The following is a 17,964-nucleotide window of genomic DNA, read 5'->3' as shown; positions in this document are numbered from 1 at the left end:
AATTTAAAAATATGATATGGATTAAAAGATAAATTAATATTTAATAAAAAACACAGCAATAGAGAGTGACATCAGCAAGATGGTGAAGTAGTAAGTACCAACACTTACCCTTCATAAAAACACTGATTTAACAATGTTATATGAACCAAAATACCTTTATAAGAGAATCAAAATCCAGCTTAAAAGTTGCAGTACCAAAGATTAATACAAAACTAACCACAGTCACATTATAATGGATAAGAACAATTTCACTTTACCCATTTCAGCCCCTGCCCCAGGGCAGCACTCAGCATTAGAGAGATCATCTCAGCTTATGACTTCTCCCTCAGGGAAAAGGGAGAGTGTAGCATATATCCAACATCCATGGCCTTTCATGGCACTGCACAAAAGGTCTGTTTCCATTTTACCTCAACCAGAGCACTAAGAGAACAAGTATAGTTCAGCCTCCTGACAGCAGCTAAAAATAAAGAATATAAGTGGGTGGCTTACTGCTGCTGTCATGGCTCTGCAACACTGGAGAAGGTACATAACCCTGAGTCTTCTCCTTCAGAAGGGAGAATGAATGGGGTGTGCATTCAACACCCTGAATTTTCTGTGCACTTTCCAACGGGAAAAGGTAGACAGCTCACTATAGCCAGAATGGCTCTCTGAAATTGAAAGAAGACATGCAAACTGAGACTTATCCCCTAGGAGGAAGGAAGAGTTGAACATGATCATTCATAGAAAAGTTTTCAGATGCTCCCATTATCTCTAGGTAAGTGAATGATGAAGGTTTTTCCCTTTAAAGTTGGTCTATAAAGACTAGGAGAAGCAATTGTTTCTTCAAATGCACAGACACCAATGCAAAGCTACAAGGGAAATGAAGGACTAGAGAAATATGACACAACCATAGCAACAAAATAAATCTCAAGTAAGTAACCCTAAATAAATGGAGCTCTATAATTGCCTGGCAAGTAACTCAAAATAATTATATTAAAGAAGTAAAGGAGTAATAAGAGACCACAGAAAGATAATCAAATGAAATCAAGAAAACAATATATGAACAAAATGTCAATATCTCAACAGAGATAGAACTAAAAAAAGAACCACAAAAGTATACAGTAACTTAAGTTAAAAAAAGAAAAATCAATATAGAGGCTCAACAACAAACTTGACTGAGCAGAAGAAAAAATCAGTGAACTCAAAGGCAAATTATCTGAAGTTACATAGTAAGAGGAGCAAAAAGAAAAGAAGTGAAGAAAGCCTAGTGGACTTATGTAATACTTCAATAAAAAACAATATATAAATTATGAAAGTCCAAGAAAAAGAAGAGAAAGAAAGGGACAACAATCTTATTTAAGAATATAATGGCCTAAAATCCAAGAAGTATAGGCATCTAGATTCATGAACCTGAAGAAAACAGAAGGAAGATGAACCCAAAGAAATCAAATCAAATTGTTAAAAGTCAAAGACAGAATTTGGAAAAAACCAATAACGAAGTGACTGATCACATAAAAGTGAGCCCCATAAGGTTATGAGTGGATTTCTCAGCAGAAATTTTGCACACCATAAAAGATTGAGATAACAAATTAAAAGTTTTCAAAGGAAAAATATACCAACCAGGAATAGAATTCCTGGTAAAACTGTTCTTAGAAAAGTTGAGAGATAGGGGCGCCTGGGTGGCTCAGTGGGTTAAAGCCTCTGACTTTGACTCAGGTCATGATCTCAGGGTCCTGGGATCCAGCCCCGCATAGGGCTCTCTGCTCAGTGGGGAGCCTGCTTCCCTTCCTCTCTCTCTCTCTCTCTCTCTGCCTGCCTCTCTGCCTACTTCTGATCTCTGTCTGTTAAATGAATAAATAAAATATTAAAAAGAAAGAAAGAAAGAGAAGTTGAGAGATAGACTTTCCCAGACAAAGAGAAGCTGAGGAAGCTTATCACCACTAGATCTGCTTTACAATAAAATAAAAAACAAAAATAACATCAATGACAGAGTGAGATGGGAGACAAACGTAAAAGTATAGACTTTTGGTATGCGATTGAAATTAAGTTTTAACAGCTTAAAAAATACTGCTATAACTACAATGTGTTGTAAATAAATCTCATGATAACTACAAAGAAAATATATATAGAAGATAAAAGAAAAAGAGCAAGAAATCAAAGCGTATCATTACAAAAAAATCAAAGCACCATAAAAGACAGCAAAGGAAAAAAGAAGAATAAAAAATGTATAAGACAGATAACAATGAACAAAATGGCAATAGTAAGTCCTATCCTATCAATAATTACTTTAAACATAAATCCATTAACACCCCCCCCCCAATCAAAAGACATAGAGTGGACAACTGAATTTCCAAACAAAACAAAACAAAAACAACAATATGCTATCTAAAAGAGACTCATTTCAGCTTTAAGGACACTTATCAACGAAATGCGAAGGGATTGGAAAAGATATTCCATGAAAATAAGAAACAAAAGAAGAAAGAAGTAGTATACTTATATGAGACAAAAACAGACTTTAAGTCAAAATCTTTAACAAAAGACAAACAAGGACATTATATAATTATAAATGGATAAATTAATCAAGAAGATACAACTATGATAAATGTATATGTACACACTATGAGAGCATCTAAATATAGAAACAAACATTGGCACTACTGAAGGGAAGAATAAAAAAAGTGGAATAATAGTAAGGGACTTCAGTAACCTATTTTCAACAATGGATAGAATATTCAAAGAGAAAATCAATAAGGAAAAAGTGGACTTGAACAACACTAGAAAACACAAGTGCTTAACAGACACAGAAACAAAATTCCATGTTAACAGCATCAGAATCCACATTCTGTTCATATGCATGCGAGATAGTCTCCAAAATATATCACATATTAGGTCACAAAACAAGTCTTAACAAATTTAAGAAGAACAAATTTAAGAAGACTGAAAACATATCAGTTATCTTTTCTGATTACAACAGAATGAAACTAGGAATCAATAGCAGGAGAAAATTTTAAAAGTTAAAAATATGTAGAAGTTTAATAACATATTTCTGAAATAATGGATCAAAAAGGAAATCAAAAGGGAAATCAGAAAATATGTTGAGACAAAATAAAATGAAAAAATTATATACCAAAACTAATGGTATGCAACAAAACTAGTTCAAAGAGAAAACTAAAAGTAACAAATGCTTACATTAAAAAAGAAGAGCACTTTCAGGGATTCCTGGGTGGCTCAATCAGTTAAACATCTGTCTTCCATTGATGTCATGATCCCAGGGTCTGGGATAGAGCCCCATGTCAAGCTCCCTTCTCAGTGGGGAGTATCTTTCCTCTCTCTCTACTCCCACACCCTCCTCTCCCCCAGTCATTCTCTCTCTTGCTCTCTGTCTGAAATAAATAAAATCTTAAAAAAAAGACTTCGCAAACAACTTCACTTTACACCTCAATTCAAAAGACAACAAACTATGTTTAAAGCTAACAAAAGAAGTAAATATTAAAAACTAATACAGAGATAAATAAAGAGTAGAAAACAAGAAAATCAACAAAATAGGAGTTCCACCCTCATGACCTAATTACCTCACAAATGTCCCATCTCTAAACACCTTCACATTGAGCATTAGGATTTAACACATGATTCTGGGGTTGGGGGGGGGGGCACAGACATATATAAAGAACACAAAGTGAATTAAAGAAACTGTGTAGAAGACCTGTCTAGCAAGAAGCTATTGTGGCTGAGGTTACAGAGGTTGCTGCCTGTGTTGTCCTTTAGGATTTTGATGGATTCCTGTCCCACATTTAGGTATTTCATTCATTTTGAGTCTATTTCTGTGTATGGTGTAAGAAAATGGTCCAGTTTCATTCTTCTGCTTGTGGCTGTCCAATTTTCCCAAAACCATTTGTCAAAGAGATTGTCTTTTTCCCATTGGATATTCTTCCCTGCTTTGGTAAAGATAAGTTGCCCGTAGAACTGAGGGCCCATTTCTGGAATCTCTATTCCATTCCATTGATTTAAGGGTCTGTTTTTGTGGCAGTACCATACTGTCTTGATGATTACAGTTTTGTAATAGAGCTTGAAGTCTGGAATTGTGATGCTACCAGCTTTGGCTTTCTTTTTCAAAATTCCTATGGCTATTTGGGGTCTTTTCTGGCTTCATACAAATTTTAGGATTATTTTTTTCTAGCTATGTGAAAAAAAGTTGATGGTATTTTGATAGGGATTGCATTGAATGTATAGATTTCTCTAGGTAGCATAGACATTTTAACAATATTTATTCCTCCAATCCATGAGCATGGATGTTTTTCACTTCTTTGTGCCTTCCTCAATTTCTTTCATGAGCGTTCAATTGTTTTCAGAGTACAGATCTTTGCCTCTTTAGTTAGATTTATTCCTAGGTATCTTATGGTTTGGGGTGCAATTGTAAATGGGATCAATTCCTTAATTTTTCTGACTTCTATCTCATTGTTAGTAGAAATGCAACTGATTTTTCTGCAATGATTTTATATCCTGCCACTTTGCTGAATTCCTGTATTAGTTCTAGCAATTTGGTGGTAGAGTCATTTGGGTTTTCCACATAAAGTGTCACATCATCTGCAAATATTGAGAGTTTGACTTCTTTGTCAATTTTCAGATGTCTTTAATTTCTTTTTGTTGTCTTATTGCTGAGGCTAGTACTTCTAGTACTATGTTGAAAAACACGACATCCCTGTCGTGTTCCTGATCTTAGGGGAAAAGCTCTCAGTTTTTCCCCATTGAGAATGATATTCACTGTAAGCCTTTTGTATATGGCTTTAATGGTATTGAGGTATGTTCTCTCTATCCCTACACTATAAAGAATTTTAATCAAGAAAGGATGCTGTACATTGTCAAATGCTGTTTCTGCACCTACTGAGAGGATCATATGGTTCTTGTCCTTTCTTTTATTAATGTAGAGTATCACACTGATTAATATGAGGCTGTTTAAATCACCCTGGAAACCTGGGAATAAATATCACTCAATTATGGTAAATAATACTTTTAATGTACTCTTAGATCTTATTGGCTAATATCACATCAGGCTCTCTGCTCAGCAGGGAGCCTGCTTCCCTCTCTCTCTCTGCCTGCCTCTCCATCTACTTGTGATATCTCTCTCTCTCTCTCTGTTAAATAAATAAATAAATCTTTGAAAAAAAAAAAAAAAACAAAAGAAGAGCATGTAATGTAATGAGCACGGGGTATTATATAAGATTGATGAATCACTGAACTTTACCATCTGAAACTAATAATATATTATATATTAATTAATTGAATTTAAATTTTAAAAAGTAAAAAATAAATACACATAATAAAATAAAAAAGAAAAAGAAAAAGAAAATAAAAATAAAAAATTAAATTAAATTAAAAGAATAAAGACACGGGTTGAAAAAGAGTCATAGTGGAAACTTAAGGGGAGTAGGACAGATAGAGAAAAATACTCTTCAGTTAGACGTTTACTGAATGATTTATAAATTTAGAAAAAGTTAGAAAAATGTGAGAAAGAAAAAGACTGGGTAGGAATACAGTGTCAGAGTAGGAGGACCCTAGGCTCATCTCTTCCCATGAACACTAGATAACTATTGAATCATCCTAAATACCCCAGAAATTGACCTGAAGACTGACAGAACAAAACTCCAGAACTAAAAGGAGAGAAGAGGCCACATCAAAGAAGGTAGGAAGTATGGAGATATGATTTAGGGGAGAAATGGATTGTGGGTGCTGTGGAAGGGTGGAAGCTGTTATCATGGAGAAGGGCAAGAGAAAGAGCGGAGCACACAGGGAAACACAAAAGAACATTTCCGCAAAGCCACTGTCTTGGAAAATGAGAGGGGCTGAATTTCATGAGTTCTTGCAACCAGCATGTCTTTAAGTCTGGACTTTTAAAAGTCAGTAGCTTGACTGGTAAAGGGCCTGAAGGTCACTGTGCTCCTCCTGGAGAGAAAGCTGGCAAATATCACAGGGCAGACAGTATGGTAACAGCAATCTGAAAAACATCTGGGGAACACAGGAGTAGCTTATTCTCTCTCCTGGAATCACATCCCTGAGAGGCAGCATTTATAGATATGCATATGCAGGAAAAAATAATCTGGCCATTTCACTCCCCTGCCCCTCAGCATAAACACAGAGCCACATACAGGGTGAAGCATCCATCAATGGCTGCCTAACTTGCTTATATCAAGCCCAAACCCATGCATGCTGGTGGGATTGCCTCAGTCACACATACCAGAAATACTACAGAAAGCTCAGGCCATGGACTCTACATGACCTCTTCTTCATAAGGCCATTACTTTAAGGAAAGGAGGAGACATAACTGCCTTTTTTTAACACACAGAAGATGTCAAAGACTAAGATAAAATGCCAAGATACAAGAATTCATTCCAAAAGAAAGAACAAGAAAAGGTCATGGCCAGAGATCAAAGCAAAACCGATATAAGTAACATGCCAAATGGACAATTTAAAGCAATAACCATAAGGACACTCACTGGACTTGGGAAAGAATAGAAGACATCAGTGACATCATCAAATGTAATAACATTACATATGTATGTTATACAAGTCCCAAAAGAAGAGAGAAAGGGGGGCAGAAAATTGGTTTGAAGAAATAATAGCTGAATACTTCCCTAGTATGAGGAAGGAAACAGACATCCAGAGCCAGGAGGCAGAGAGCTCCCACCAAAACCAACAAAAGCAGGCCAGCACCAAGATTGTAAGTAACAAAATATAGTGTTAAATAAAAAATCATAAAAGTGGGGCACCTGGGTGGCTCAGTTGGATTAAGTGCCTGACCTAGGCTCAGGTAATGATCTCAGTGTCCTAGGATTTGGCCATGAGATGGGCTCCCTGCTCAGGAGGGAGTCTAAATCTCCCTCTCCTTCTGCACCTCCCCAACTCATATTTTCTCTATCTCTCTAAAATAAAGAAATAAAATTAAAAAAAAAATCATAAAAGCAGAAAGACAAAAGACGTCCTTAACTTACAAGGGAAAACCCAGAAGGCTAGCTAGAGATTTCTCAACAGAAACTTGGCAAGCCAAAAGGAGTGGCGTGCTATATTAGAAGTGCTGAATGGGAAAAATCTGCAGCCAAAAATATTCTACCCAGCAAGGTTATCATTCAGAATAGAAGGAGAAATAAAGAGTTACCAAGACAAACAAAAACCAAAAGAGTTTGTGAACACTAACTCAACCCTGCAAGATATAGTAAAGGGGCCTATTCGAATGCAAAGGAAAGACGGAAAGTGACAAACACAAGAAAGGACCAGAGAAAATCCCTAGAAACAAGAAAAAACAAGTAATAAAATAGCAATAAATACATATCTGTTAATAAGTACTTTAAATGTAAATGGATAAAAGCTCCAGTCAAAAGACAGAGGATGCCAGATGTATTAAAAATAAGACCAATATGGGTGCCTGGGTGGCTCAGTGGGTTAAAGCCTCTGCCTTCAGCTCAGGTCATGATCCCAGGGTCCTGGGATCGAGCCCCGCATCGGGCTCTCTGCTCCATGGGGAGCCTGCTTCCTTCTCTCTCTCTGCCTGCCTCTCTGCTTATTTGTGATCTCTGTCTGTGAAATAAATAAATAAAATCTTCAAAAAAAAAAAAAAAAAAACAATATGCCATATGCTGCCAACAAGAGACCCATTTTAGACCTAAAGACACTTGTAGATTGAAAGTGAGGGAATGGGGGAGGAGTCAAGATGGTAGAGAAGTAGCAGGCTGAGATGACATCAGGTAGCAGGAGATCAGCTAGATAGCTTATCAAACCATTCCGAACACCTACAATCCAACAGGAGATCGAAGAGAAGAAGAGCAACAATTCTAAAAACAGAAAATCGACCACTTTCTGAAAGGCAGGACCGGAGGAGAAAAGTAAATCCAAAGTGACAGGAAGGTAGACTGCGGGGGGAGGGGCTGGCAAGTGGCAGAGCAATGGAGCACAAAATCAGAACTTTTAAAAAGTCTGCTCCACTGAGGGACATCACTCCAGAGGTAAACCGAGGTAAAGCCCACTCAGGGACAGCAAGGCCTCAGGTCCTGCAGGGTCACAGAAGGATCAGGGGTGTCTGAGTGTCACAGAGCTCACAGGTATTAGAGCTGGGAAGCCGGCTACAGAGACAGAGCCGAGGAGTGAGCTCTCAACTCAGGGTTACCTTGAACTGTAATCCGTGGCACAGGTCACTGCTGTGTGAGTGGGGACCCCACAAGATCCGAGGAGACCCCCCCCCCAGAAGAGCTCAGGGATCTGTGAGGTTCAGAGACTCCAGGCGGAGCTGTGTGCCAGAGACAGAGATGCTTGGTCACAGGCTGGGTGAGGTCAGAGTGCAACCAGAGGCCAGGGACACTGGAGTAAATGAGCGCTTTTCTCCAAGGGCACACTGAGGAATTGGGCCCCGAGCACTTGGCTCCTCCGGGCTGGAGATTGGGAGGCTGCCATTTCCATTCCTGTCCTCTGGAACTCTACGGAAAGTGTTCAGGGAACAAAAGCTCCCAAAAGCGAACCAGAGTGGATTACTTAGCATAGCCCCTGGTAAGGTCGGTGCAATCGTACCTAGGGCAAAGACACTTGAGAATCACTACAACAGTGCTCGCTTCGGCAGCACATATACTAAAATTGGAGAATCACTACAACAGACCCCTCACCCAGAAGATCAACAAGAAATCCAGCCAAGACCAAGTTCACTTACAAAGGAGAATAGCAGAATTCCAGAGAAGGAGAAAGCAAAGCATAGAATTCATAGCTTTCTCCACATGACTCTTTAGTCTTGCAGAGTTAATTAATTCTTTTAATTTAATTTTTTTTCTTTGGCTAAATTTTTTTTAACTTTTTTTAAAAAGATTTATTTATTTATTTGACAAACAGAGATCACAATTAGGCAGAGAGGCAGGCAGGGAGAGAGGAAGGGAAGCAGGCTCCCCACTGAGCAGAGAGTCCAATGTGGGGCTCAATCCCAGGACCCTGAGATCATAACCTGAGCTGAAGGCAGAGGCTTTAACCCATTGAGCCACCCAGGTGCCCCAATTTATTTTTTAACTTTTATCCTTTCCTCTTTTAACATTTTTTAACCGGCTTATCTTAACAAAGGTATATTGGAGAGAATTATTATAGAGAACTTCCCTAATATAGCAAAGGGAACAAGCATCAAAATTCAGGAGGTGTAAAGAACCCCCCTCAAAATCAATAAGAATAGATCCACACCCCATTATCTAATAGTAAAATTTACAAATCTTAGTGCCAAAGAGAAAGTCCTGAAATCCTGAAAGCAGCCTGAGACAAGAAGTCTGTAATATACAATGGTGAAAGTGAGGAGATGGAAAAACATTTATCATGCAAATGAATGTCAAAGGAAAGCTGGAGTAGCAATATTTATATCAGACAAACTAGATATTAAAACAAAGACTGTAATAAGAGACAAAGAAGGGCACTACAAAATCATAAAGAGGAAAATCCAACAAGACCATAACAATCGCAAACATTTTTGTACCCAACACGGGACACTCAAATATATAAAACAATAACAACTATAAAGGAAATAATAGATAGTAATGCAATAATAGTGGGGAACTTAAATACTCCGCTGAAGTCAAAGGACAGATTTTCTAAATAGAAAGACAAGGGAAAAATGGCTTTGAAAGACGTATTTGACCATATGGAATAGCATATATTCAGAATATTCCATCCTAAAACAGCAGAATATACATTCTTTTCAAGTGCACAAGGAACATTCGCCACAATAGAACATATATTAAGCCACAAAACAGGCCTCAACATATACAAAAAAACTAATATCATACCACGTATCTTTCCTGACCATAAATCTATAAAACTAGAAGCCAACCTTAAGAAAATATATGAAAGAAGGGAAATTTAAAAATGAGAGCAGAAATAAATAATATAGAAACGAAAACCCGATAGAATTATCTATTAAACTAGAAGCTAGTTCATTTAAAAAAATTAACAAAATTGAAAAACCCCAGTGAGACTTACCAAAAAGAAAAAGGGCATATAAATAAAATCAAAAATTAAAGGGGAGAGAACAACCAACACCACAGAAATACAATTATAAGTGAGTACTATGATAAAATATATGCCAACAAATGGGAAAACCTAGAAGGATAAATTCCTAGAACTATATAATAATCAAAACTGAAACAGGAAGAAACATAAAATATGAAAAGACTGATAACCAGCAAAGAAATCAAATCAGTAATCAAATAACTTTCAACAAACAAAAATCCAGACCAGAGAGGTTCACAGATAAATTCTACCAAACAGGTAAAAAAGAGTTAATACCCATTCTTCTTGAACTATTCTAAATAACAGAAACGGAAGGAAAACTTCCAAATTCATTCTATGAGGCCACCAACCCAGACACTGAAACCAGATAAAGATTCCACAAAAAAAGAGGGCTACAGGGTGAATATTTCTAATGAAAATAGTTGCAAAAATTTTCAATAAAATGCTAGTAAACCAAATCTAATAATACATTAAAAAAATTATTCACCATGATCAGTGAGATTTATTTCAGGGCTACAAGTGTGGCTCAATGTTCACAACTCAATCAATATGATTCATCATATTAATTAAACAAATGATAAAAACCATAGGATCATTTCAATAGATGCAGAAAAAGCATTTAACAAAATAAAACATTCATTCATGATAAAAGCCCTCAACAAAGTAGGTTTAAAGGGAACATACCTCAACATAACAAAGGCTACATATGAAAAACCTATAGTTAATATCATCCTCAATGGAGAAAAACTGGCAATTTTTCCTCTATAGTTAAGAACAAGAGAGATGTCCACTCTCACCACTGTTATTTAAATTAGTATTGAAAGTCTTAGGCCACCAATAAAACAAAGAAATAAAAGGTAGCCAAATCAGCAAGGAAGAAATAAAACTTTCACTACTTATAGATGACATGATACTATATATAGAAAAACTGAAAAGAGTCTACCAAAAAATTGCTAAAACTGATACATGAATTCAGTAAAGTTTCAAAATATAAAATGCATACAGAAATCTGTTTTATTTCTATACACTAATAATGAAAAGCAGTAAGAGAAATCAAGGAATCAATCCCACTGACTATTAGACCACAAAACACCATAGGATACCTAGGAATAAACCTACCAAAGAGGTAAAAGATCTGTACTCTGAAAACAGAACATTTATGAAAAAAACTGAAGATGACACAAAGAAATGGAAAAACTTTCCATGCTCATTGTTTATAACAAATATTTTTAAAATACCCAAAGCAATCTGCACATTTAATGCAATCCCTATCAAAATACAAACAGCATTTTCCACAGAGTTACAACAAACAATCCTAAAATTAGTACAGAACTACAAAAGACCTTCAAATAGCCAAAGCAATCTTGGGGAGGAGGGGAGGAAACCTGCAGGCATCATACTTCTGGACTTCAAGCTATACCAATAAGCTGTAGTGATCAAGACAGCATGGTACTGGCACAAAAACAGACACACAGACTAGAAAACCCAGAAATGAACCCACAACACTATGGTCAACTAATATTCAACAAAGCAGTAAAGAATATCCATGGAAAAAAGAGGATCTCTTCAACAAAAGATGTTGGGGAAACTGGACAGCAACATGCAGAAGAATGTAATTGGACCACTTTCTCACACCACACACAAAAATAAATTCAAGATGGATGAAAGACCTAAATATGAGACAGAAATCCATCAGAATCCTAAAAGAGAGCACAAGCAGTAGACTCCTTGACATCAGCCACAGCAACTTCTTACTAGTTATCTCTCTGGAGGGAAGGAAAACAAAAGCAAAAAGAAACTACCAGGACTGCATCAAGATAAAAAGCTTCTGCACAGCAAGGGGAACAATCAACAAAACTAAAAGGCAACCTACTGCATGGGAGAAGATATGTGCAAATGACATCTCTGATAAAGGGTTAGTATCCAAAATCCATAAAGAACTTATCAAACTCAACACCCCAAAACCAAATAATTCAGTTAAGAAATGAGCAGCAGACATGAATAGACATTTCTCCAAAAAAGACATACAGATGGCTAACAGACGCATCAAAAGATGCTCAATATCACTCATCATCAGTGAAAGACAAATCAAAACTACAATGAGATATCACCTCACACCTGTCAGCTAAAATTAGCTAAAATTAGCAATACAGGAAACAACAGGTATTGGCGAGAATGGGGAGAAAGGGGAACCCTCTTACACTGTTGGTGGTAATGCAAACTGGTCCAAACACTCTGAAAAATAGTGTGGATTCTTCTCAAAAAGTTAAAAATAGAGCTACCCTATGACCCAGAAATTGCACTACCAGGTATTTACCCAAAGGATACAAAAATACTGATTCAAAGGGGCACATGAGCCCCAATGTATATAGCAGCATTATCAACAATAGCCAGCCAATAATAGAAAGAGCCCAAATGTCCATTGACTGATGAATGGAGAAAGCAGCTGTGGTACAAATATATACAATGGAATTATTACTCAGTAATAAAAAAGAATGAAACCTTGCCATTTGCAATGATGTAGATAGAGCTACATATCATTGTATAAGCAAAATAAGACAGAGAAAGAAATATACCATATGATTTCACTCACATGTGGAATTCAAGAAACAAAACAGATGAACAAGGGGTGGGGAGGGAGCAGGAAGAGAGAGGCAAACCAGAAAACAGACTCTTAACTACCTAGAACAGGTTTATTACAGGGGAAGTGGGCTGAGGGATGGAGTAAATAGGTGATGGGTATTAGGAGGGAACTTATGATAAGCACTAGGTGTTGTATGTAAGTGATGAATCACTAAAATCTACACCTGAAACTAACATTACACTGTATGTTAACCAATCAGGATTTAAATTAAAACTTGAAAAACATTAAAAAATAAAAATATAAAGTGGACAAAGGATCTGAATAGGCTTTTAAAAACTTGTTTTGAGTCCAGTTTGACAAACAATGTTACGCTAGTTTCAGGTGTATAGCATACTGATTCAACATCTCTATATGCTATGTTCACCACAAGTGCAGCTACCTTCTGTCACCATATGATGCTATTACAAGATCATTGACCATGTTCCCTTATGGTATCTTTTATTCCTGTGACTTATTCTAATGAAAACACACTGATGCCCAAGAAAAGGTACTCAACATTACTATTTATCAGGGAAATGCAAATCAAAACCATAATGAGATATCCACTCACACAGGTTAGAATGGTTATTACCAAAACAAACAAACAAACAACCCAAACAAACAAAAACCCAAAACAAAACAAAACAAAACAACAAGAAATAACAAGTGTTGGTGAGGATGTGAAAAAAAGGAGACCCTTATGTACTATTGGTGAAAATGTAAATTAGTGCAGATGCTATGGAAAAAAAATATGGAAATTTATGAAAAATTTAAAGATAAAACTACCGTATGATCCAGCAATTCTACTTTTGGATGTTTGCCCAATGAAAATGAAAATACTGCCTCAAAGAGATATATGTGCTCCATATTCATTGCAATATACAACACCCAAGATATGGAAGCAATGTAAGTGTCCATCACTGCATGAAAACACAAAGAAATTGTGGTATGCATATACAATGGAATAATTTTCTGCCATAAAAAAGAAGAAAATATTGCTATTTGCAACAACATGAAGAGAACGTGAGGGCACTAGACCAAGTGAAATAGGCCAGACAGGAAAAAAAAAATATTGTATGATCTCACTTACATGTATAATTTAAACCAAACCAAAACAAACCCAGATCTCATAGATAAAGAGAAAAGACTGGTAATTGCCAGAGATGGGGGTGGGGTGGAAGTCATTATCCCACTTCCACCCCCACCTCTGGCAATTACCAGTCTTCACCTATTCACCTATTTCACTGTATATATAGATATAGATATAGATAGATAGATAGATAGATAGATAGATATAAAATTTCAGCTATGCAAGAATCAGGTCTAGTCTGTATAATACAGTGTCTATGGTTCACAATACTGTACTGTACTCTTAAAAACTTTTTAGGAGACTAGATCTCATGTTAACAGTTCTAAGCACAGTAAACAAAAAAGAATAATTCAAATATTTCATTACCATCTTCATTTTGTAACATCTTCATTTTTAAAGAGTTATTTTCAGTTTCAAAAGAACTAAAATTCTACCCAAATAAACTGTATGATTGATACTTCTATTCCCTTGACTTTTTAACTTTATACAATCTCAAATGGATAGGAATAGATGTATGTTACTCCAAACTTTGAGCCCTTTTCTGTGATGACTTACAATTAATCTTTCATACATTTAAACTTCACAAACTTTTATAATTATATCACTGATTCAGTAAATTGTTCAAAGAAACAAGTATTCCATAATGCTAATGAGCTAAGTCAAAGAAAGACAAATACTTGTAATGATATCATTTATATGTAGAATCTAGAAAAGCCAAACTCATAAAAGCCCTTCGGCTTGAGGGTTGGGCAGGATTGGGAACATGCTGTTTAAGGAAAAAAAACTTGCAAACAGTAAATAAATAAGTCCCAGAGATCAAATGCACAGCATAGTTAACATAGGCAATAATTCTGAATTATATACTTCAATGTCGCTAAGAGACTAGCTTTTAATTATTCCCACCACAAAAAAGAAATGATAATTATGTGATATAATAGTGGTGTTGGCTGATGCTACCATGGTAAATATTGCAATACATATAAATGTATCAAAGCAACCTGTTATATATACTTTAAACTTATATAATGTAATATGTTAATTATATCTCAATAAAAATGATTAAAAAATAATCCAGGAGGCATCTAACTTAGATAAGCCAGTGGATTTAAGAAAAGACAGTGGAAAATCTACTACTGTGCAAAAATGTATAAGAAAAATAACATATCTAATATAGCACGTTTTGAATTTACGACTTTTGTTTTCAGATAAGGCTACCCCCAGTTTAAGAGCATAATTACAAACACAAACACTGTGATGAGACTGAAAAAATAACTAAAACATACAATTTAAGTTGTAGGGCTGTTGGCAGATCTGAAATATCAAACACACAAACTCCCTTAATCACAAAGATACATAAATTTTACAAAAAAAAAAAAAAATTAACATGATTAGTCTTTCTTCAAAAGCCCTGCAATGAAGTAATTCTGAGAAGAAGTTAAAATTACAATAGAAAAATAACAAAAAATATGTATCCCACGATATTAATATAATTATATACTAAAAGTTAAATTATCTTCTCACCTGTTCTGGGTTCGCTATGAAGTTTATGGCAGTATGGTGGCGATCATCTTCCTGCAATAAGCTGAAGGTAAACTGATAGTCAATCAAAAGGCTGTCTGTGGGGGAAAAACAAATACAATCCTGGTGTATGCACTTTCACAAACTGATAAAGAAAAGTTAGGTGGAAACATATTTTTTATGAGTATTAAAAATAATTATTCAAGACTACCAATATATGTATCTTTGTTATCAAGCAACAAAAAGCAAAATACAGTTATGGAAGAAATTCTAATTCTTTAAAAATTGTACTTATTACTTCTCTTGTCATTACAAAAGTTCTACAAACAGAATACATATTCTGGAAAGTACACAAATGTGAAAAGAAATGAAAAAGTCAACCATAACCTTAGAACTAGAGAAAAATACAGGCAACATTTTGGTGCATTTGATTCCAGTTAAAATTTTGTAGATAGAAAAATAGACAGGCAGACATTTTGGTACCCTAATTTCAAAAAATCAAAATTCTTTGAACACATGAGCATTAATATATAAATAATACTTCATCACATATTCTAATGAATTTATTTTTTCCTTTACTATTGTGGTAATTTTTACCTTTAGCAATTTAAAAATGACTCTGTGATAAACATCATTCTACAGAGGTAATTCATTAATAATTGACAAAAAGAAATCCATGTAAACAATTTTTAATTTGTTCATGTATAATGTTGAAACCAAGGTGAAAGATGTGAGGGTTATATATCATGAGTAGCTTCATATGTTATACAAGAGTGAAGAATTATTCATTAATGTTAAACTGCCACCTTTACAAAAAACATTTCAAATTATTTTAAATAAAGATGACTTCTGTTTTTTGGATACATACCTTTCATGTTATGCCCTCAGCCATTAAACACTATTAAAATAAAAAGTAAAGATAGGAATAATATCACTGAAATTATTGTTAAAATTATCGAGGCATCATTCTTTATATGTTGCTTACTACATATATTTTATAAGATCCACCTTATAAATTTCTCTTTAATTTAGCGTAACACAACATTTCATCTTTCTCAGTATTTATGTGGGATAATAAGAATTGTACAATAAGTAATATTTCCAGTTTTCAACTGACTACCAGAAACTGCAAAGGTAAAATCAATAGGCCAATATGTTCTAGGCACTGGAGACACAGTAATAAATAATTAAAATTTTTCTCCTCATGTCTCTTATATCCTATTGGATGGACATTAGAAATAAATAAATAACTTAAGTATATAGTATAACAGATGACATTAAGTATTTTGGAGAATAATAAATCAATGAAAAGGAGAGAAACTGTTGTCAGGGTAGGAGTTCGGTTGAAATTTTGAGAAGGAACATTTAAAGATGAAAGACATTAGTAATATAAGCTGCAGAGTTTACTGAAGAAAATGCAATCCAGGCAGAAGAAACAAGTACCAACCTCTCATTAAAGAAAAAAAAAAAAAAAGTTAGTCTTAACTATGAATCTCGTAAAAAGCGATGTTGCAAGAAATAGGCCACAGGTGATGGTGGCGAGGGTACTAGCAGGGGAGGTTACAAGAAAAGGCCAGATTATTCAGAATGTGTTTGGTAGCATTCAACACACAGGATTAACTGAATGATAGGATGTAGCATTTGAAAGAAAGAAAGGTAAAGCTTTTTTGACCCATAACCACACAAAATGTTGGCATTAACTGTGATTATTAAGAAAACTAGGTTTTATTTTGGGGGAGTTAGAGGAAACTTTAGGAGTCTAGTTTTGAAGATGTGAAGGTTGAGCTACTTATTGAATTTCCAAGCGATATGTTGAATCGAGCTTAGGACCTTGTTTAGTAGATAACAATTTGCAAATTATCAACATTTTAGAGGAGATCTGAAACCCTGAAGCCAGGAAATCACCAACTACAAATAGAGAAGAGGTGTGAGAAATAAGCCCTGAGGCATACCAATGTAAATAATCCATCCTCAGGAGACAGAGATAGCAACCTATGAGATAGGAATAAAACCAGAAGTTAGTGTCATGGGAGTCAAGTAAATATGTTGTTTAAAAAAGAGAATAGTGATCAGCCTGGTCAGTTCCAGCTGGCAGGGGTTCAGAGGCAAGATTGCAATACTGTGGAAAGGTAGTATCTATTCAAAATGAAGGAAAAATATGACTGAGGAAATGTAAGCACTGCAAAATTAGTTTCAAGAATCTGCATAATTCTATTTACTTTTTCTAGCATGAAAGTTAAGTATTAAGAAGTCAGGAGTAGACTGCTCTGGGACGTAAGGACTGGTAACAAGGGACACTTCATATCCATGAGCAGTGGCTGCAGTGCCCCCGTTCTTCTGCCTCTATGGACCCTAGGTCTGTGGCACAATCCTATCCCATTAGATTCTTGGCAAGGCATTCAACTTTGATTTTACTATTCTTTCTTATTCATTCAATTTGGAAGAACAAGATCAGTACAACATATATATGCTAATGATCAATCTTAATGTGACTTGAGCTAAAAAATAAGTCTGAATCCTGGAAGAAAATTAGTAGGAGTATTATTCAATTCATGTGACTAATAAGAGTACCTGTCAGTGAATGTTAATTACTATAAACTGAATAAAATTTGTGGTCCTAACAAAATGGTTTGTTTTAAAGCTGCTTAGAATCAAATTCCTCCAGAAGCCAACCGTGCAATTTTCCACTTAACCAGGAGATGATCTACCTCTCCCCCTAACAGTTTTAAATATC

At 35.3% G+C, this 17,964-nt stretch overlaps 1 protein-coding gene across 3 annotated transcripts in view; it reads right to left on the bottom strand.

The window, feature by feature from the left end:
* Positions 1-17,964, bottom strand: part of ATRNL1 (attractin like 1) — an 815,229-nt gene that overhangs the window by 500,927 nt on the left and 296,338 nt on the right. For all 3 annotated transcript variants that reach the window (XM_082721458.1, XM_082721457.1, XM_082721456.1), the window contains exon 22: positions 15,234-15,328. In XM_082721458.1, the coding sequence (XP_082577584.1) occupies positions 15,234-15,328 (95 nt within the window). The remainder of the gene's footprint in view (positions 1-15,233; positions 15,329-17,964) is intronic.

Source organism: Mustela nivalis (genome assembly GCF_964662115.1).
Source record: "Mustela nivalis genome assembly, chromosome: 2".
Taxonomy (NCBI): Eukaryota; Metazoa; Chordata; class Mammalia; order Carnivora; family Mustelidae; genus Mustela; species Mustela nivalis.
The sequence above is the reverse complement of the archived record's forward strand: the minus strand, read 5'-3'. Positions and strand labels throughout refer to the sequence as shown.